The sequence below is a fragment of the Cavia porcellus genome, unplaced genomic scaffold (genome assembly GCF_034190915.1).
Source record: "Cavia porcellus strain 051 isolate PalLab524CR breed Dunkin Hartley unplaced genomic scaffold, mCavPor4.1 scaffold_7, whole genome shotgun sequence".
Lineage (NCBI taxonomy): Eukaryota > Metazoa > Chordata > Mammalia > Rodentia > Caviidae > Cavia > Cavia porcellus.
The window spans coordinates 23,984,235-24,005,135 of NW_026947490.1; the positions used below are offsets into that span (position 1 = coordinate 23,984,235).

Consider the following 20,901-nt stretch of genomic DNA (forward strand, 5'->3'; position numbering starts at 1 on the left):
ATTTTCTGGGCCGAACTCATCTTCTGAGTTAAACAGACCAGGACCAGGATGGCTGGGGCTAAACACAAGGTAGCCAGGCTGTGCCCAGCAAGCCCTGTATGTGCGCCCAGTGGTCTTCTGCAACACTTTGCTGTCCCCAGCCTCATCACCATGTCATGGGCTATGCAGGTCCTCCCCGCCCCCATCCCCTTTGTGCACCATGACAGTTCCTTCAAGGGCCATAAAATGTCAAAAACTCCACTGCCTGGATGGAAGGATTAAATCCAGTCCCTCATTGACAGGAGTCAAACCTCAGACCAAACCCTCAATCCCACCCCAAACCCTAAGGTTTAAAACCCTCAACATCAAACCCCTTGAGTCATGAGTCTTTACTCTGGTCTGCTCCAATTCTGTGTATCTTTCATTTATTTATTTTTGAGACGGAGTCTCACTATGCAGGTAGGCTGGCCTGGAACTCACTTTGTAGCCCAGGCTGGTCTCAAACTCACAACGAGCCTCCTGCCTCAGCCTCCTGAGGGCTGGGATACAAGCGTGTGCCACCATCCCTGGCTTATTTACTTTTTTATTTATTTATTTTAAAGAGAATAAAACTCAACAAAGCAAACCAGGGTAAAGCCAATCCCAACAAAGCAGTGAAAGTGCTACAGAACTTCGAAGCAGGATAATATAAAATAAACAATGGCTATCATTGTATGTCTTGTTATCTTCACAATAGTTGCCCATTCCATCAGACATAGTAAAATCAAGTAGAATAAAACCAATCAGAACAGAACATTGAATAAAAGAACACAATAAATCAGAACAAACCAAAGCAGTGAGAACAATACTGGATTTTTGGTTCTTTTTTTTTTTTTTGGTCTTTTTCCGTTTTATCGGTACCAGGGGTCGAACTCACGACTGCCTGCTTGCAAGGCAGGCGCTTATGCCGCTGAGCTAAATCCCCAGCCCCCAATACTGGATTTTTAAAAAAAAGACAGAAGGAGGGGCTGGGGATTTAGCTCAGCGGCATAAGCGCCTGCCTTGCAAGCAGGCAGTCGTGAGTTCGATCCCTGGTACCGATAAACGTTTAGTTGTTTTTGTAGCTCAGTTCCTTTTAACTCAGCCTGTCCTCTGAACCAGCCAATTGCTTCCTGGGGGCGGGGCTAGTTGGCTCCTGGGGAGGGCCATCTGTTTTCTCTCTTCCTGGGCCCTACATTTGCATGTAGAGTGTATCTGGGTTTGCATGTAGAGTGTATTTTGTTTTTTCCCTTCCAAATAAGTCATGGACCCTGCTGCTACACTTGGTGTCCTGTTCAATTATTATTGAACCTGCTTAAAAGCCCCAGCCCAATAACAAGCAAGCTAAAAGAGAAGACAGCCTCTTATTGATCCAAGGAGGAAAGCGGGTGCAGCGGGGACAGACATTTTCAGGTCAATGAGAAGCAGAAGTTCTGTACCACAACGGGTAACTCCTGGCCTTGAGAAGGGGCCATTATCTCTGTGGCCTTCACTGTAGAGTAAAAGGGGGAATTTTGTGGAGCTGCCGTCCTTAGGTTGAAGAGGGAGGAAACTTGAAGTCCCCTTCAGGGCTGGTCCTCAAAAAGTTAAACAATCACCAATTCCCCCACCACCCACGCATGTTTTCCAAAGAACTGAAAATCAGGGCTCAAACAAATGTTCTCCTGTGAGTGCTTACAGCGGCACTTTTCAACATATACAAAGGAAGGAAATAACCTACGAATCCATCAACAGATGAACAAGCAATAAAAAGAAAGAAGGGGCTGACACATGCCACAGCATAGAGGCAACTCAAAAACGTGATATCAAATGAAAGAAGCCAGACTCAAAAGGCCACGTATGCATGACGCCATGTCTGCGAACTACGCAGCATGAGAGTGTCCATAGATGACAGAAAAGCAGGGGCTGGGACTGCTGAGGTGGGGGTGTTGGCTTAATGTGTCTGCTTCCTTTGGAGCTGATGCAAATGGCTCAGAATTAGACACAGGTGATGGATGTGCAACTTGATGACTGTACTAAATGTCACCATGTTGTACACCTCAGGATGGTTACATGTGTGGTCTGTGAATCTCACCCTCATACAAAAGAGGTACTTAAATTACACAATTCCATTCTTGAGTCATGTTCACATTTGAGGTGCTCGGGGCCACCATGCCAGACAACTCAGACAGAGAGCGATTCTGTCAAAAAGTGTGATTGGACAGCTCTGGTCTAGGGCCTCTCATGGCTTGGATTTGATTGGCTGTATCTACAAGAGGTTGGTTTTTTTTTTTTTTTTTTTTTTTTTTAACTGAGTCCTCTGTTTGCTGTCTTTCCTGTCAGTCAGTAGCTACACTGGACGCTTAATCAGACCTGGGTTCAATTATTGTGGTGACAGCACTCCATAGGCGCTGTGGCCTCCACGGGTCCCCATCTCCCATTGTTGCCTCTGGTTTATGTGTGAGAACAACTCATCCCCTTATTGGCCAAAGGCAGTCACATGACCAAGCCCGGTGGCAATGGGCCAAGGACTGTATTTGACATACCCAAGAGGGCCTCTACAGCCCTATAGTAAAGTCATAGATGTATAATTCCACAGCAAGGAGGGCATGGAGCTTTAGAAATAATCCAATCTACTATTTATTTTTTTAAGCAAATGCATTTTTCAGAAATGACCCTGAGTCACTGAGAGGCTAGATAACTTGGCTAAGGTTACACAGCTTAAGTGGTGGGACAAGGATTTGAACCTAAGAGGACTGATTCCAGAGTTTGGGACCTTTGCTGCTCCTCCAGAGGAAAATTAGGTTTTTTGGTGGAGTTGAGAGACAAAGACAGAGATAAGAATAGCCTTTATTGTCGGCACAAGAGGCCTTCTGGAGACTGTGGGGACCCTCAGACAGGAAGCTGGGGAACAACTTTTATGGAGTTGGGCTGGGGGTGGAGACTGGATTATGGTGTCAGGAGAGGATTGGAAGATCTTTGGTGCATGCAAGAAAGAAGAACAGGAAGTTTATCTTGGGCTTGGAAGAACATGGAAGTTAGTAATGGAGGGAAACGTCATTCTAGGGTCCAGCACCATGGGCAAGCACCACATTTAGTCTGGCAGAGTCCCATACAAGTGGCACCCATCATTCCATCTTTTGTTGTTATAGGGTTATGACTCTCTCCAGCTGCTTCCTGCTGGCTATAGGTCCTGGTCTTCTGCAACACTTGGCTGCCCCTCATCACCATGTCAAGGACGATGCAGACCCTCCTCCCAAAGATACCTTTGTTCAATGAGGGTCATGGCCCCTGAGGCCTGTTAGTCCTCTTCAGTGGCAAGACCAAGCAGGTCAGTTAGTGATGAGTCCGGTGGTGGTGATGAGCTTCCTGTGAGGGTGGGGAGTTTGATGACTTTCCCACTCTCTGGGGGACAGGGCAGTCGCACTTCCAGTGACCTCTTGGTTGCAGATGGGACAAGGTCCCAGGGGTGGCTGTGGGCTGAGGTAGGCTCATGTCCAATGTCCTTCTTTTCTGCACTTAAATCATGGTCAGGGGATGGGGTTCAGGTGGTACCCTTGTTTTGGTTTAACTTTCCCAGAAGCCTCGAGTGCCACAGCCAAAAGCTGGCATTTGTTTGTTGTGTTGTTGTTTATCCTAATTTTTGTTGTTGTTGTTCTTCTCTACTGTTGAAGACATGGAAGGCCAGATTTATGAGCTCTCCCTGTGGGGCCTGAGGGCCGAGCTGTCTTTTTTAATTTAGAGCAGATGTCAGGGGGCAGATTGAGAAATGGAAAGGGAGTTAATGAGGACTATTCCCTCAGGGGGGTGGGGGCTGACATCAGTGTATCTGGTTTGAGTAGCAGTGAGACAAGAAAGAAATTCAGCAGGGTTTTCATCAGTGCATTGTGTTTGTTCATGAGGTTTTTAGTGGTTAGTGTATTTATGAGAAATTTTATTTAGGCCCACAATTATGCAACCAATGATTATATTCATGCATTATAAGCCATTATATCCCTGATAATCCCACTGAGGGCTGCATTTGGTATGGCAGCAGTGAGGTATTCGGGGTCAGCTTGGTATCTGTGGTCAGTTTTGGCTTGGGCCACTTCCCACAGTTGAGTTTTTTCTTGATGGGAAAAGGTGGATGTGAGGATGATTTAAAGGTCTTTATAATGTAGGTCATAGGAGTTAATCGTGAATTGGAGCTTTATTTATTTTTTGTATTAAGGATCATACTCACTACCTTGTGCTTGCCAGGCACTTGTGCTGCTGAGCTAAATGCTGGACCTGGAGTTTTTTGTTTTTTTGTTTTTAAGAAGGTTTGAACTCACAACCTTGTGCTTGCCAGGCAAGTGCTCATGCCACTAAGCTAAATCCTTTGGAGCTCTTTTATATAATTGTAAGGATCTGTGGAGAAGGAGCCTAGTTTATGAGGATAGGTCAGAAAGAGAAAAAGAGACATGAACACGCAGCAGCCCGTCAAGGCCAGCTGCCTCACAGAGAGGAAGGAGGGGCTGGGGTTGAGGAAATGGTAGCGGGCTAGAAGATGGCGGGAGGTGGGAGGGATGAGACCAGGTGTGGTGTTCCAGAGGAGAAAATGGCGACAGAGGTGTGGAGGATGCCAGAGGGGAAAATGGCAATGGAGGGGCTGAGGAGGAGGAAGTGGAAGGGGGTGCAGGGTGAGAAGGGGAGGGGGTGGGTGAGGCTGGAGAGGTTGAGGGGTGACAGATTCTGTGGATATGGTGGGGGGGGTGAAAGGAGAGGGGACATCATCAAGAGGATCAGTAGGGTTGTCAGGTAAGGCTTTTGGTGGCGTGGAGTGGGCCAGAAGTATTTGGGCCACCCCAGATGCCTGAATGAGGGAGGGATGTGCCCCGAGAGCAGTACTTGCATGTAAGGTTCTCTGACCATTGATGTTGTGGTAGCAAAAGTTGTCTAAGTCCCAGAGGACCCTGAAATAGAAAGTGCCCACCTTGGGCCAGTGGCTGCCATATTGAATTTTTATTGGATCCAAGCCTTCCAGCAGTAAAAGATTAGTCCTTTTGGTTGGATGGTCTCCTGGACACCTAGGGTGCTTAAGGTTTTGAAGTAACTGAAGTGTGGTTTGGGGGTTGGGAAGGAATATTTCCCATAGTGATCAAATCGGAGGTGAGCCAAAGGCCAAAGCCAGTCACAACCCCTGGGAGGATCGTCACCCTCATTGTGGTGACAGACAGAGAGGTGCCCTGTTGGCCCTGTAGGTTGTCACCAGGGGATCAAGCGGAATCTCAAAGGACGTGAGGGAGTCCTGATGTGGGGCCTACGATTTTTGAGAGCAAGACACAGAGAATGGCAGGAACTCCCGGAATGAGGAGCAGCTCACGTGGGGGAGGCGGATTGCATTGGTGCTGGATGGAGGCTGGCCACAGCAAAGGCAGAGACGCAGAAATGAGAGAAAGAAGGGTGGTTTGTTGTTGGGGTGTAGACCCCAGGAGCTGCATGCCCCAATCCGAGTCACGACACTAAAGTGTTAGGTTTTTTGGCACAGTTGAGAGACTTTTTTCAACTTTTTTTGTGGGGGTACCAGGGATCTAACTCACAACCTCATGCTTGCCAGGCAGGTGCTTATGCTGCTGAGCTAAATCCTCAGCACACAGTTGAGAGACTATTGGCAGTGAGGGAGGGTTACTGGAGACTCTGAGGACCCTCAGACTGGGGAAGCCGGGGAACGGCTTCTATGGAGTTGGGCTGGCAGTGGAGACTGCATCACGGTGTTGAGAGAGGACTGGCGGATCTTCGGCATGCACACAAAAAAAGAGCAGGAAGTTTATTTTGGCCTCAGAAGAAGAGCACAGAAAGTTAGTATCAGAGGGACACGCTGTTGTTCCAGGGCCCAGCGCCATGCTGGGCAGGCAGCACGTTAAGCCTGGCAGGGTCTCAGGTGAGCAGAAGCCATCAAATGGTACCCAGGTCATGGGGCAGAGGTGCTGCTTCAGCAAGAGCACAGGACTGCAGTGGGCTGACCTGCAGCACTGGGACTCACTGCTAACTTCCAGCACCTGGTTGCAGGTTGGCCCTGGCTTCCATCTGGAGAGACTTCCTGCCCGGGAGACACCGCCCTGTGTGGGTCCACCTGATTAGGAGGCGGAATCACGCCAGGGAGGAGTGGAGATGAAGTCAGGAGGAGCAACTGCCCCCAGCTTTGGGTGGGAGTGGGGAGCCTCTACGGTGACCATCGGGAAGCAGAAGTGGAGACAGGGGTTAGAGATATGGACTTACCAGAAATGGGGTTCAGCACAGTTCTGGGAGGTTATTGCTGTACCCTCTGTCCCTGTCAGTAAGACAAGCAATTTTCTGAGGAAGGGGCAAGGTCTGACTGAGTCATTAATTTGCCCAAGCTGAGCTCAGTCTTGCAGTCTTCCTGCCTCAGCCTCCCAGAGTGCTGCAGTACATGCATTTATTGCCAGTACCATAACCATCCAGCTTCCAGGTCTCTTTCCAGGGTGTGGTTATAGACACAGCTCCATGATACCTTCCCCCATGGAGAGTGTGAAGGTGAGATTTTTCACCCCAGGGTGGGCACACGACTGTGTCCAATCTCACATGCTGTTCCTTCTAGAAGCTTGCCCTTCCTGTCCAGAGCAGAGTCTAGGTCGTTCCTTGAAGCTGGGTAGGACTTGCTGGATGCCATGGCAGAAAGCATAAAATAGAAATGACATCCCAAGCTCCCTCAGAAAAGGAGCAGTGGTGCACACTCTGGGAGGCTGAGACATGAGGATCAAAAGTTTGAGTCTGACCTAGGCCATTTCTCAAAAGTACCCAGGTGTGGTGGTACACACCTGTAATTCCAACACTTGGGAGGCTGAGGCAGGAGGATCATCATGAGTTTGAGGCCATCCTGGGCTACAAAGTGAGTTCAAAGCAAGCCTGAACTTTATAGTGAAACCTTGTCTAAAAAGGACCAAAAAAAAAAAAAAAAAGTAGGGGAAGCTAGGTATACTAGGTATACAATCAGTGCAAAGGCCCTGGGTTCAACCCCTAGCACTGAAATAATTATAATAATCACAGACCCCTTCCAAATATCACCATCCATCCCCACTAGGTTTTTTTCCCCCCCAGTAGGTTTTACCTTCCTATGTAACATCCCCCAACATACACTTCTGTTACATTTCTTTTGCAGGGTCTGTCTGTCCAGTTACAGTGCAAACTCCATGACAGCAGGTGAGAGGACTCGGGGTGGTTTGCCCATTGCTGGACCCCCAGTGCCTGAGGCAGTGTTGGGCATGTGTTTGCCACATTGTGAATATCTGCAGGAAAAACTGAGTGGATTGGTGGGTGGATGTATGGTTAGGTAGATAAATGCAGGGTAGAGGAAAAGGAGAAAGAGAGGGAAGGATCCCAGGCCATCTTGAAAACATGAAGGCTTCCACATGCCCAAAGTACAGCGTACTTTTAAAAAACTAGATTCCAAGCTGAGTGTGGTGGCACACTCCTGTAGTTCCAGTACTCAGAAGGCTGAGGCAGGAGGATCATTGCAAGTTCGAGACCAGCCCAGGCTACAAGGTGAGCCCAAGGTCAGCCTAAACTGCATAGTGAGACCCCGTCTCAAAAACACAAAATAAATAAATAAATAAAATGGATCCCCAAAAGCAAAAATCAACCTTATCAAAATCAACCAAATAATCACTTGCTCTCCAACCCATGACCCTCCTTCCTCCTAAATAGTTCTTGCTTCTTCCAATATTGCACTGGGAGCATTTTTAAACTTACAAAGAAGTTGAAAGATGTGACAGTGAACACCTTCTACCAGCCACCCAGCTGTTGACATCCCACTCTACCTGCTTTATCCTATGCCTAGCTATTTAGCATCCACCCACCCGCCACTCATCCAGGGCTCCAGCTTACTTTTTAATCACATTTCAATGAGAGGTAAAGGCATCAGGACGCTGCCCCCTTAGTCCTCAGCCTGATATTCATTGTCTCTTTCCTTTTCTTTTCTTTTCTTTTCTTTTCTTTTCTTTGGTACTAGAAATCGAGCTCATGACCTCATGCTGGCCAGCTGGGCACTATGCCACTGAGCTGTGTCTCCAGCCCTCTTTTTTATTTTCTATTTTAAGGCAAAAGTCACAGAGAACAAGTTGCATAAATCTTAAGGGTGTCATTCACAAATTTAAGAGTTCTGATAAGTGCATACACATCTGTAACCCAAAGCCTTTATGAAGACAAAGAATCCATCTCCTGACCACTTTTGCTTTCTCCATACTTTAGCCCGAAATTAAATCACATAACAAGGCCTGTTTTATGCTTGGTCTTTTTTTTGAGACAAGGCCTTACTATGCAGCTAAGGCTGGATTTTAATTTGCAGAAATCCTCCTGCCTCAGCCTCCTGAGTGCTAGGATTATAGGCGTGCACCACCACACCCATTTTAATACAAAAAAGGTTTTGGGCTGGAGATGTAGCATAGTGGTAGAGCATTTGCCTAGCATGCTCAAGACCCTGGACTCCATCCCTAGCACTGAAACAAAAAACAAGTAAAGTCTTAAATTCCTCCTGAAAACAAGAACACATCCCTTTAGTATAATTTGGAAATCATTTTGACATATTTTCCTTTTTGCTTTAGCTATCAGGAGACTACCCAGTGAAGTGTAAGGCTAACCTCAGATGCCTGAGACAGATAGATAAATGGTGGATAGATAGGTGATAAATTTAGTTCTATTCTAATGTTTACTTAAAATATGCCATACTCACTAGTAAGCCCTCAGATTGGTTATCTGCTGTGACCCCCTTGTCCCAAAATAATGAGTATGTTCTTTCTACTGCCAACCTTCTATTCTTTCCCCTGTCCAAACCCTTCCAACATGTCCATGATCCTCCTCACCTTGGGACCAGCCATGACTCCGCAGTGTCTCCCGTGAACATTTCTTCTACTTTGTGTCCCTGCCGCCTTTCTAATTCAGGCCCCTTATTTTCTTCTTTGCCATACTGAGGACTGAGAGCTGATTTGTCTGTTTACTAAGACTTTTGGGGGGGTTGCAAGCAGCTGAAATCCATTTGAACTAATCTCAGGACAAAGTCAATGAATAACACAATATTTTAAAGCAACTGCAACAACCAAGAAAAAAAAACAAAAGAACTCATGATGGTTCATGTGACAACCCAGTCCAATCAGGGTTCAGGTACGGCCTGACCCAGGCACCCAGGGCTGGTATCAAGACTGATTTTCACAATCTTTCTCTTCTGTTCTCTTTGTGTTGACTTCCAACCCAGAAAGTCTCTCCTATCTTTGTAGCAGTGGGCGGCCCATCAGCTCCAACTTGGCAACTACAGCAGAAATAGAAAAACTCCCTCCTGACAGTTATACAGCAAACCCAAACTTCTCACCGGCCACATGACTTCCTCGAGTAATTACTGTGACCAGGGAAACCATAAACCGGTTAGGCCCAGATCTGCTATGCTCCTGGAATCAGTGAGGGCAGGGACAGCCAGCCCTATACAGATGAAATAGACTGAGAGAGGAGTGTATTTAATTTTCCTAAATAAAGCCCAGGCTGGGCACATGACTGTAATCCTAGTACTAGGGAGGCTGAAGCAGGAGGATCACTATGAGTTCAAGTCTAGCCCAGGCTATATAATGAGACCCTATGTTAAAAAAAAAAAAAAATCCCTAAACAAAATTGACTAGGATACTAGGGTCAAGTGGGGAGCCAAGTGCTGGAGAAAGAGCATGTAAGAGAACAGCATGTGCAAAGGACTTGTGGTGGGACTTGCCTAGAAAACCCATGGATCTGCAAAGCCTCTTGGCTGCACCATAGACATCTGCTGCAGTGCGCTTCTCCCTGCTGTAAGTGCATCCAGTGTACTGGTCCCTATCCATGTGGATTAGCATATGCGTGTGTACACGCATGCATGCACACATTCACGTGCTTTTTCTTACTCAAGTGTACTGTTTTCATTTGCCCTAGACGACTTTCCATCCCTTTTCACTTGGTTGGTAAAATGACACCATTTCTCTGCTCCTTTTAAAAATGTGATTGAGTTAAAGCTATTTATTGGACAAAAGCTTCAATATTCATCAGCGGAAAAAGGCAGTTAGAGGGGCAATGGGACTAGGGCGCGGTGGAAGGGGTGGAGAAGGGGACCGACCAGGTTGGGTGCAGAAAGACGAGGATGGTAGAGCTGGGGTAGTGTTAGGAGCTGGGGGCGCAGAGGGGAAGTGGGGATCCGGTAACAAACTAGATTGTGAGATCAGAAGGGGGGAGGTGGGAAAGGTGGAAGTGAGGTTAGGGGGTGGCAGCTGAGTCCTGGGAACAAAGCGAGCTGGTCGGCTCAGACCAGACCCTACTGTTGAACCTCAGAGGCTGAGCAAGACAAGTGCGGCCACCGACGGCGCGGGCCACTGGGCTGAGGGAGTCGGCGGCGAGGGGCGTGGCTGGGGGTGTGTATTACACACAGTCCGCACGTTTCAGTTCCAAGTCTTCTCCTATGGTCGCGCCTCCTACCTGAGAGTGACAGAAGCGCTGCCCAACCACGGCTGCGGAGTGGACACAGCGCAGCCAATGAGGTGTCGGGGGTGGAGCTGGGGAGGGGGCTTTTAGGGCCAGGGGAGGGGGCTCGCGGTCTCCAAGGGTTCGGAAGCAGAGACTGGCGAGCCATGGCGCTGGGGCTGCAACGGGCAAGGTACGATACTGGAGTTGGGGCACGGGAATGATGGGCAGCGGAGGGGCTCTTCTTCCGGGGACCCCTTGACCTAGACTAGGGGTGCGAGTGTGAGCCTAGGACGCTCCGAGGCGAGTGGTTGTAGGCACCTCCCCGCCGCACCCTCTACCCTAGGGGACTGCATTGGGTGGGATATTTTTTTCAGGTCCCCTGCTGTCCTGCCCCATTTGTCAGGAACGGCTTTGGGGTCGTGATCCCCGATTTTCTACTACCCCAAATTGGCTTCTCCCGCTGTGGGAGGTGAAACTCAGGTCCCCAGGGAACTGGACGTAGTTGCATTTGAGCAGTGCTCGGGCTTCGGGGGAGGCTTTCTTCCTCCACATACGGATCCTTCTGGTCTACAAAGCCGCAGAACTGAGGCTATGCTTTGCCATCAGACCCTTGTGATCTACAGAGTGTCCCCAAATTGAAATACAAAGAGGTCCCTGAGGATTGAGCACCAGAACTCCAGAGAAGAGACTGCCTTTGATTCGACCGTTCCTATAATTGCCTAAGCTTTGAGTTTTTCTGGAAATATAGAGAGAGGTTCCTTTTAACAGCTGCCTGGGACCCTTCCCAGAGGGTCTTTTTATCCTTTGCAAAAGTTGGGTCCCCCCCCCCTTGCATAAAAGGGAAACAAGCTTGACCCACTTACCAAACTCTGGCCCTATGTCTCACTCTGCCACCCCAACTCTGTGCTGCTGCTGACGGACGGGACCCCACTCAGTCTTATTCTGGAGAAACCCTCTGGGGAGGTGCCATGCCTGGACCAGCATGGGCTGTCAGCTGCAGTGGGAGTGTCCCCTGCCATGGGGCCCAGCAGGGTCACCCTGGGAAGAGGTGGGTTTCTGTGTTCACCTTTCAACAGGTGCAGGGGCAGAGTGTACCCTGGGACCACAGCCAGGGGTTCTGTCTGACCAGGTTCTCATGGGACCCCAAAAAAAGTCCCAGGGCCTTGGTTTTCCCTGCCCAATCTGAGGCGTCCAGCAAGCCTCACCCCTTTCCTCCTCCCTGGCCTGACAGGTCTGATTGGCTCGGTCCACACCCCCGTTTTTTAACACCCACACTCCACTCCCCCTCTCCTGTTCTATTCCAATCCCTGGCTCTGGGCCCACCAGGGAACTCCATCCTTCTGGGCCAGTCCCTGCCCCAACCCCCAGCGCCCCCTCCTGGCTGCGTGGGGACCCTCTTGGCTGAGAAAGGGTGCTCCCCCCTCACCATCCAAGGCCAGCCCTTTCCTGCGGTGTCATCCCACCTCAGCACATCACCCCCCTCATAACTCGCACCAGGATCCCAGCCACACTCCGGCCCCTCCTGTGCCCCCAGGATGGCACAAAGAGGGTCTGGGCTATGGTGAGTGGGCCCCCGATACCCCCAACCCTTCTCTTTCTGCAGGTGAGGCTCCCAGTATTCCTGCCCCAACACATGGCACTGAATGCCCACTGTGGGTAGAGGGTTCCCAGAGAAGACAGGACTTTGGGGATGGGCACCCTACTGAGTTACCATGCCCTTGGGAACAAAGTCAGCATCGGAGAGACCCCTGGATCTGCACCCCACATCCTTTCTCAAATCCAAACCTTGCTCCAGGTCTCCCAGGCCACTCGTAGGCAGTGCCAAGAAGGGTCTTTGCCCAGATGAAACCTAAAGTCCCCTACACTTTTTGCAAGCCCCCACCCCAACTAGAATTCAAAAGAGAGAGCTCAGAAGGAGCTCCAAGTGTGGGCAGGGGCTCCCTGTTTTCATGCCTGTGCTCTTGGGTCCTGGTTCTTCAGAGAAGGGAAGAAGTGGCTTTTCTCCCTCCTGGTTGTGGGGTGCCTCAGCCCAGCCCCCCTTTCCAGGCCTCACCCTGGGGCCTCCTGGCCCCACCCCCTGTTCTCGGCTGGAACATGGAGGAAGGGTGGCAGGGTTCCAGCCGCACGTCCCCAGCTGGGCAGAGTGCCAAGGGGCTGGACCAGGGCTGGGCATGGGGCCAGGCGGGCAGATTCAGAGGCCACAGCAGTGGGACAGGGGGAGGAATTTAGGCCAGTAGGCAAAGAGAAGCAGGGAGGGGTCCCCAGAGCAGGGGGTTCACCCACAGAGGCATGGCATTTAAGAACACAGGTCCTAAAGTCAGGGTTCAAATCCCAGTGCACCCGCTTCCTGGCCGTGTGGCCCTGTGCCAGTGCTTGCCTATCTGAACTCCGATTTCAACCTGGAAAATGGGAATCATACCTTCCCCTTCCCACCCCAGATCATGATGAGAAGCCAGTAAGCAACCGACTGGGGGCCAATGGGGCACCCATAGGTAACTGCACGATAAACTGAGTCCAAGTCAGGATTCTGGGTGGAAGCAAATGCAGCTTCACTGCTGGACATGGCAGTGCCTGGCAGTCCCACCACCGCTCTCCTCCTGCAGCGGGGAGGCTGGTAGGAGGCGGATGACTGCAAGCATTGGCGAGGGCAGTGGGGTTCCACCCAGGCACTGGGCTGTACCACTACAGCTCTGAGCCTCACTTTCTGTCTCTTTCCATGAGAGATGACTTCTCCAGCTCTCTAGGGTTTCTGTAAGGATTTTGTGGGGTCTCTAGCTCCGTGAGTGTGTAATACACCAACACTGTCATTACTGTCACTGGTATGTAGTCCTCTTCCCAAGGTGTTTATATGAAAGCCATGCATGGAATTGCACGCACACCTAAGCACACACATCACATGGTTACTCACCGTCAACACCTGCAGGTTACTCCAGTGCGCCAGAGGCCCCCGGGCCCAGCCTCTGTCCTTGATGTGCACAAAGAGAGAGTGGTTAGGTTTAACCTTTTCCAGCACTAACCAGTTGCCAGGCCTTGTTTACTAAGCCCTCGACATATATTAACTTGTTCACTCTTCAAAACCCTTTAGAAGCCAGGTGTAGTGGTCTACACCTCAAATCCTAGCACTCAGGAGGCTGAGGTGTGAGGATTGCCAGAAATCCCTAAAATGCATGTGAGACCCTGACTACAAAAAACAACAACAACAACAAAAAAAACACCCTCTCTACAAGGTGGGTGTTCTTGCTATGTTCCAAGGAGGCGGTACAACTTGTCCAAAGTCACACAGCTAATAAAATAATGGAGTTGGGATCGGATCCCTAGTTAGAGGAACTGGCCCCCACTCTGTTTAACGAAAGGCTTCAAAAGCCAGAGACCCAGTGAGAGGCCCACACTTCCCTCGGCACATCCGGAGAACAGGCTGGGAGCTGGAAGGAAGGTCCCACTGCAGCCACCAGCTGGCCCCTCCAAAGGAAGGAGACGTGCCACCAAGAGGATTAAGGAGCCCCAGCTGCCTGGGAGGTGGAGTGCTGCCCCGCCCCATCCCTCTTTCCACTCTCCACTAGCTCCTTCTCTGGAAGGGGGGCAACTCCATTCGGCCCGCCCACCCCCACCCTCTGGGCAGGAAGACAAACAGGGCTGGAACAGTCTGCACGGGACGGAATGTCCTCTGGGCAGGCAGGACTGAGGCCTCTGCCCCCCGGGGAGGGAATGGGGGGCCATATCTTACCCCCCTGCTTACTGCCCAGCACGCCCCCCACGCCTCCTGTGCTTTTTCCCTAAAATCTCCTTTGTACACTCATGCCTGGGGGTGGAGTTGGTGTCATCCCAGAGTGGCCTCTACTCCCCTGAATTTAGGAAGGTACAGCTCCCCCCACTACTATTCTGTTTCCCTGGGTTACAAGGAGGGAATTCAAGAAAAGACTGAGGAGCCAGGCATGGCACACATCTGTAATCCCAGCCCTTGAGCGGCTGAGGTAGGATTGCTGGGAGTTTGTGGTTACATTGGGCTACATAGCAAGTTCAAGGCCAGCCTGAACTATATAGTGAAACCCTTTAAAAATTACAAAAAAAGAAGAGGAGGAGGAGGAAGAAGAAACTGGAACCTCGCTGCTGTGGTTCAAATCCCAGCAAGGGCCAAGAAGGCTATATATACAACAGATGTAATATGCCCTGTAGTTTTTTATTTAGAAAAAAAAGCTCCCAGCACTCAGGAAGCTGAGGCAGGAGGATCAAAGCTAGCATGGGCTCCACAGTGAGTTTAGGGCTGGCCTGAATTATAGAGCAAGACCTTGTCTTAAGGTAGGGCTGATTCTGGATTCAGTCAGATCTGGAATTTGAATTTAGAGGCAGGTGCAGAATGAAGGTGAAGCACTAAAACCTGGACATAGACCCAGGACACAAAAACAGAAAAATGTAAGGGTTCAAGCAGATGAGTTGTTCAAATACAGCACTTTGCTGTTTATGGCAAGCACTGCAACTCTCTGCCTCGTTTTGTCTCCTGTTCAATGGGGACGATGGTATTCCTTCTAGGGTTATCTGATGGGGTTCCCACTTGGCACAGGCGCTGGCATGGTAGTGAAACTAGATGAGCAGCGGGCATTTTGATAAAATGGTGCTCACTCCACCCCAACCCCAACCCCAACCCCACTTGAAGAACTCAGGTTATTTGAAGTGGAGGGTGGACAGAGGTGAACGCTGGCGACTGGATGAAATGCTGGGCTTGGTTTGCTGTGTCACTCTGTGGGGGCCCTGCCCCTCTTAGGGCCTCTCTTGGTGGGGCCTTAGACTTTGAGATATCTCTGCTTCAGGAGCCCGAGGACTCAGCCGAGCTGGAGAGGGAAAAGGGCAGAAAAGGGGCACCGGGGGCTGAAGGGCAGGGGGCCTGGGAGGCTGCCAGCGTCTCATGATCCCTCCCTTCTCTGGCCCCAGCCCAGCTCGGCCAGCCCCCTCCCACCAGGAGGCCTCTCTGTCCCCTAGGCGTCCCTAGCTTGGGAAATAAATTGCAGATAAGTCAGGGTGGGGACAGAGCAGACTCCAGGCACGCCTAGAAGAGGAGCAAGGCGCCAGGAGGGCAGCATGGGCTTCCAGCAAGACAGGTAAAATGGGGGCTTGGCGGGGCTTCGGAGTGTGTAACCTTTCAGCCCAGACAGTACCAAGAACTAACTATTCGGGGTCACACAGCGGACCCAAAGTGGCTGTACCGTCCACGTCCACCTCTTTTCTCTTCGGGGGAAGCTGCCAGTGAACGCCAACCCATGCCCGTAGGTCGAGCACGGAGCTGCGCAAGGAGAAGTCCCGGGATGCGGCCCGCAGCCGGCGCAGCCAGGAGACCGAGGTGCTATACCAGCTGGCGCACACGCTACCCTTCGCACGCGGCGTCAGCGCCCACCTGGACAAGGCGTCCATCATGCGCCTCACCATCAGTTACCTGCGCATGCACCGCCTCTGCACCGCGGGTGAGCCCCGTCTCTGCGGAGGCCCAGTCTTCAGTCCCGGCGAGGCCCCGGCCTGGGAGAGCTTCCCCGCGGACCCCCACCGCCCCGGAATTTGCTCTCTGACTGAGGCCCCGCCTCCTCGCGTGCTGAGCCAGTCGGAGCCCAGTGGGCTTGGAAGTCCCGCCCCTATTGTTGTCTATCATTTTGAAGCCCCGCCTTGGGAATGCTGCTTTGGGAACCGCTGCTGCTTAGAGATCTAAGACCTGCAAATTCCCTGCATCCCCTCAACCCTTAATTTGGTTCCCTAGGAGACATTCGGCGGTAGGCTCTGACCCCTCACAATAAATATTCCAGGGAGGCTCCGCTACCCAATTTTTAATCCCTTTAGTTCCTTTTCCCGCTGCTGCTTCCCTTCGCAGTTTGTAGTTTGTTCCCAACTAGCCCTCCCCTTGAATTTCCACCCAGCTAGAATTCCACTATGCAGGAGGCTTTGACACGCACACATGCGCGCAGGCAAGCACGCAGAGGCCTCGAAATCCCAGATTTGATTACGGAGGAAATGGAGCCATCCTCTGGCCGGCACTGCCCGTTAATTCCTTGCCCCATAGGATGTTACGCCTTGCTTTGCCCCCTTGGAATTGTGTCCCTCAGAAGTCCCTGCTCAGTTAGAATTCTTCATCTAGAAGGTTCTGCTCTCCAAGAATCCTTGGAGGGGTGCGCCTTGCCCCCATTCCAAAAATTCCAAACCTCACCCCAGCTCTGACTCCTTTGATTTCTTTTTTGTTTTGTTTTGTTTTGTTTTTTATCAGTACCAGGGATCGAACTCACGACTGCCTGCTTGCAAGGCAGGCGCTTATGCCGCTGAGCTAAATCCCCAGCCCCAACTCCTTTGATTTTTGATCCCTGGGAACTCCATCTTCTTGGGGTTCTGCCCTCCCAGGAGACCCATCCCTTAGAATTGTGTCCCTTGGGGAAGCTCCGTGGTCCTGCCCTCTTCTTTGGCACTCTGAGCCACCATGATGTGCCCCCATTCACCTGGGTGTATCGGGAAGATCCTGTGTCGGAAGAGGCAGAGGGAGGCCAACCAGGGTGAGCCCAGGACCGATGAGTGACACCCCCATGCTCTGCCCTGGGTGCCAGGGGAGTGGAACCAGATGGGAGCCGAAGGAGAACCACTGGATGCCTGCTACCTGAAGGCCCTGGAGGGCTTCGTCATGGTGCTCACTGCCGAGGGAGACATGGCTTACCTGTCGGAGAATGTCAGCAAACACCTGGGCCTCAGTCAGGTGAGCTGCCGTTCTGTACCGGGTCCTGTGAGTGACGCTGGGGATAGCGTGGTGAGTGACCAGCCTAAGCCCTACTTCTGTGGGACTCACAGGACAGAGGAGGTATGGCTTCTCACCAGACACCAAGGCACACAATGGTCAGCGCTGAGATGGAAGAGGTTAGGGGTGTGGGAAATGGAGGGGTACCTCACCCTGCCTGGGGTGCAGGGAGGGGCTTCCTGGAGAAAGGGACATCTGAGCTGATATGTAAAGGACATCGAGTCAAAAGGATATGGGAAATGGGTGGCCAGTGAAGATCAAGAATGTGCAGGGTACAGGGCAGAATGTGCAAACACTCAGAGGTGAGATAAAACAGCATTTGGGGGAAACAAATTTCTTGTGGCTAGAGGAACAGTGCAGTGGGAGAAGCTGAGAGAGAAAAGGCTAGAGAGGTCAGCAGAAACCAGACAACATGAGGCCAAACCAGGAGGGTTTGTCTCCAGGGCACTGGGGAGCCATGGAAAGACATAAAGCGGAGAAGAGCAATCACATGTCCGTTGTAGAAAGCTTCCTCATGGGAAGAGTATTGAAAGATCAGCAAGGGGTAGATGCTGATCTGAGGTGGGAGAGCAGCAGTAGGACAGGACCCCTGGGACCCAGAGACAAGAGACATTTAGAAAGCAGAACTACCTTAATTAACCCTTAATCATGCCTCAAGAATTCCCCTAATGGAATTCTGTCCAATTTTTTTTTTCAGTACCAGGGATCCAACTCACTACCTTGTACTTGTCAGGAAGGTGCTTGTGCTGCTCACCTAAATCCCTAGCTCTCCTTTCCAATTTTACATAAATGGGTACCAGAGCTCACCTCTGTTTCCCTGTCTCATAACCCCACTCCTGGAACCAGTTTTACTGTTGCTGTGAGCTCTTGGACTCAGAGAGGCCCCAAAGCTAGGAAGTGGCACAGCCAGGATTCAAACCCAGCTACAAGAGGTCCTTTTAGAGGAATAAGCTGTCATTCTGCCACCAGTGAGTTGGGAATCACTGTGAGTCCTCTTTCATCTGTGTCTCCTCTTCCCAGCACCAAACTCATTTCCTAAACTAAAACAAGTATATGCTTACCTCAGCACTTTTTCACTTGCTGCTCCCTTTTTTATGACACTCTTACTCGGAGGAGCCACAAGCCCATCTCAGTTGCTTCGTTCAGCGATTTTTTTCAAGTGTTACTTCCTCAAAAAAGCTGTCCAGAGCTGATCTCTCTAAACAAACCCTATCATTACATCACTTCACTCTGCTTTAGTTGTGTATCTCCTTGTTATTTGCCCTGGTATTGTTTTGCTTAATGGACTGTCTCCCCTGACTAGTCAGTAAGTGCTTCAAGGCAAAGATTGGGTGGTCACTGATGCATCTGGCAAATAGATACTGAATAAGTTGTTTACTCAGAATGAATAGATGGATGAATGAGTGAGCGAGCAGGAAGACTGGTGGGGGAACCAGGCTGGTGGGGCAGGAGTGATTAGCAGGAGAAAGGGGAGACCACCACCCTCCAACACTCCTGCCCTGCCCCTACCCACAGCTGGAGCTCATTGGACACAGTATCTTTGATTTCATCCATCCCTGCGACCAAGAGGAGCTCCAGGACGCCCTGACCCCCAGGCCCAGTGAGTGCCCTGGAGGCCACGCCCCCATTTTACAGAGGAGGAAACTGAGGCTCACCCTCTCCTTTAGTATATCCCATCCTCTGGAACATTAGACCTTGCCAAGTCCAGCTATGAGATCTGAGGGGTCAACTCTACTTCTAAGGGACCTTCTCTGGCTCTAGGTCTCAGTTGGGGGCATGAGGCTGGGCAGTCTCTACCATCCAGGTGCTGGAGGGCTTTTGGCCCTTTGCAGCTGCTTGGTGACCCGCCCACCACCCCTGTGCCTCCAGGCCTGTCCAAGAAGAAACCAGAGGCCCCCACCGAGCGATGCTTCTCCTTGCGCATGAAAAGCACCCTCACCAGCCGTGGGCGCACCCTCAACCTCAAGGCAGCCACCTGGAAGGTGGGCGGGGCCTGACCCGGAGGTGGGTGGGGACAGCCTGGAGGGGGCGGGGCCTCTGCCGGACGTTCTCATACTTGCAGGAGGCTGTTTCTGGGTCGGGTATCCTGGGGAGGGGGGGCTCAAGGTGGACCTAGGAGGACTTTGGGGCATCTAGGAAGCTGGATGTCTGTGGGAATGGGCATTAGGGGTCCTTGTAACCTTTCTTAGGCTGATCTCTGTGGGTCCTCAGCCCTCTGAATGTGGAGTCTTCATGTGGCTGGAACACGGGTGTCCCGAGCACCCCAAAGCTGACCCTCTGAGATCCTCAGGGATTTCTCCTTCACAGCCCCCTGGGGAAACCGGGCCCAGATGCAAGCCCAGCACACTCGCTCCACCCTCAGGTGCTGCACTGCTCTGGACACATGAGGGCCTACAAGCCCCCAAGTCAGACAGCCCTGGCCGGGAGCCCCAGCTCTGAGCCCCCCCTACAGTGCCTGGTGCTCATCTGTGAGGCCATCCCCCACCCGGGTAGCCTGGAGCCCCCGCTGGGCCGGGGCGCCTTCCTGAGCCGCCACAGCCTGGACATGAAGTTCACCTACTGCGACGAGAGGTGGGCGGTGCCCAGAGGCCAGTGTCCACCATCCTGCCTGACTTTGCCTCTGATGCCATCTGTCCCTTTCCCAGTGTCTGCCGGTCTGTCTCTCTCTCTCTCTCTCTCTCTGAGTCGATCTCGGTTCTCTCTCAAGATCTTAACTTCATGTCTGCAAAATCCCTTCCGTCCTATCAGACTCCATCTTTACCATTCCAACAATTAGGATGTGGACATCTTTAAGGGCCCTTATTCAGCACCCCACACTTCTCTTTTTTGTGTCTTACTCTCTCTTTTACAACCCTGCCTCTCATCTTGCTGGCTTTGTGCCTTCGTCCTGGGCTCCTCCCCTCTCCCACCCCTCCCGCAGCCCCAGCCCTAACCAGACCCCTCTGTCCCACCCTAGGATCGCAGAAGTTGCCGGCTACAGCCCAGATGACCTGATCGGTTGCTCCGCCTATGAGTACATCCACGCCCTGGACTCGGATGCAGTCAGCAGGAGCATTCACACCTGTATGTGACTTATTTCCTCAGCCAGAGCCAGCTGCCACCTGGTCCCCAGCCAACACCTGCCCCCAGCTCTCCACCCCACAGGGAGCCTTTGCTTCCCCCAAGCCCCACAGAACCCTCTCTTCCTGGCCCCACTCTCCTCACCCCCAGCCCCAGGTGCCCTTCCATGGCCCTGACCCCTCTCTGCCCCTTCCCCAGTGCTGAGCAAGGGCCAGGCAGTGACAGGGCAGTATCGCTTCCTGGCCCGGAGTGGTGGTTACCTGTGGACCCAGACCCAGGCCACGGTGGTGTCGGGGGGCCGGGGCCCCCAGTCAGAGAGTATCATCTGTGTCCACTTCCTAATCAGGTGAGCAGAGGAGAGAGGGGTGGTGGTGTGTGTGGGGCTGGTCTGTGTGTGCAGACAAGTGTGCGAGTCTGTGTGTGTGCGCATATGTGTGTGTACATGTATGCATGTGTATGTGTATTGTGTGTAAATGTGAGGATGTGCCCACATGTCCATATATGTGGAACAGGTGTGGCTGGGTAAATCCACACTCACGTATCTGCATGTACACATGCATGTGTATGTGTATACTGATCACTGAATTAAAAAGAATTCTATAGGGCCAGGGATTTAGCTCAGCAGCACAAGCACCTGCCTGGTAATCACAAGATCCTGA

The 20,901-nt window shown here is 51.5% G+C and overlaps 1 protein-coding gene and 1 long non-coding RNA gene across 15 annotated transcripts in view; one reads left to right on the forward strand and one right to left on the reverse strand.

Annotated features, from left to right (window-relative positions):
• Positions 1-2,806: 2,806 nt before the first annotated feature.
• LOC134476876 (uncharacterized) lies at positions 2,807-17,001 on the reverse strand. 2 transcript variants are annotated; one of them, XR_010048661.1, is made up of 3 exons: positions 15,851-17,001; positions 13,334-13,390; positions 2,807-10,469 (listed from the first exon to the last, which is right to left on the reverse strand). It is a non-coding gene; the product is annotated as an uncharacterized LOC134476876 (long non-coding RNA). The 2 variants fall into 2 exon arrangements; XR_010048660.1 differs by having other exon boundaries at positions 2,807-13,390.
• The window catches only part of Hif3a (hypoxia inducible factor 3 subunit alpha), a 28,445-nt gene continuing 18,076 nt past the window's right edge, over positions 10,533-20,901 (forward strand). For 9 of the 13 annotated variants that reach the window (XR_002789944.2, XR_010048659.1, XM_003464686.5 and 6 more), the window contains exons 1-8: positions 10,533-10,615; positions 15,688-15,878; positions 16,998-17,143; positions 18,698-18,782; positions 19,052-19,164; positions 19,545-19,753; positions 20,139-20,245; positions 20,441-20,588. Coding sequence is in view for 11 of the 13 variants with exons in the window: in XM_003464686.5 (XP_003464734.1) it covers positions 10,590-10,615; positions 15,688-15,878; positions 16,998-17,143; positions 18,698-18,782; positions 19,052-19,164; positions 19,545-19,753; positions 20,139-20,245; positions 20,441-20,588 (1,025 nt within the window). In the remaining 2 variants the exon portion in view is untranslated. Of the gene's footprint in view, positions 10,616-14,020; positions 15,519-15,603; positions 15,879-16,997; positions 17,144-18,697; positions 18,783-19,051; positions 19,165-19,544; positions 19,754-20,138; positions 20,246-20,440; positions 20,589-20,901 lie in introns of those variants that run through there. The other 4 variants (XM_063252930.1, XM_013146920.2, XM_013146921.2 and 1 more) reach the window with 4 other exon arrangements.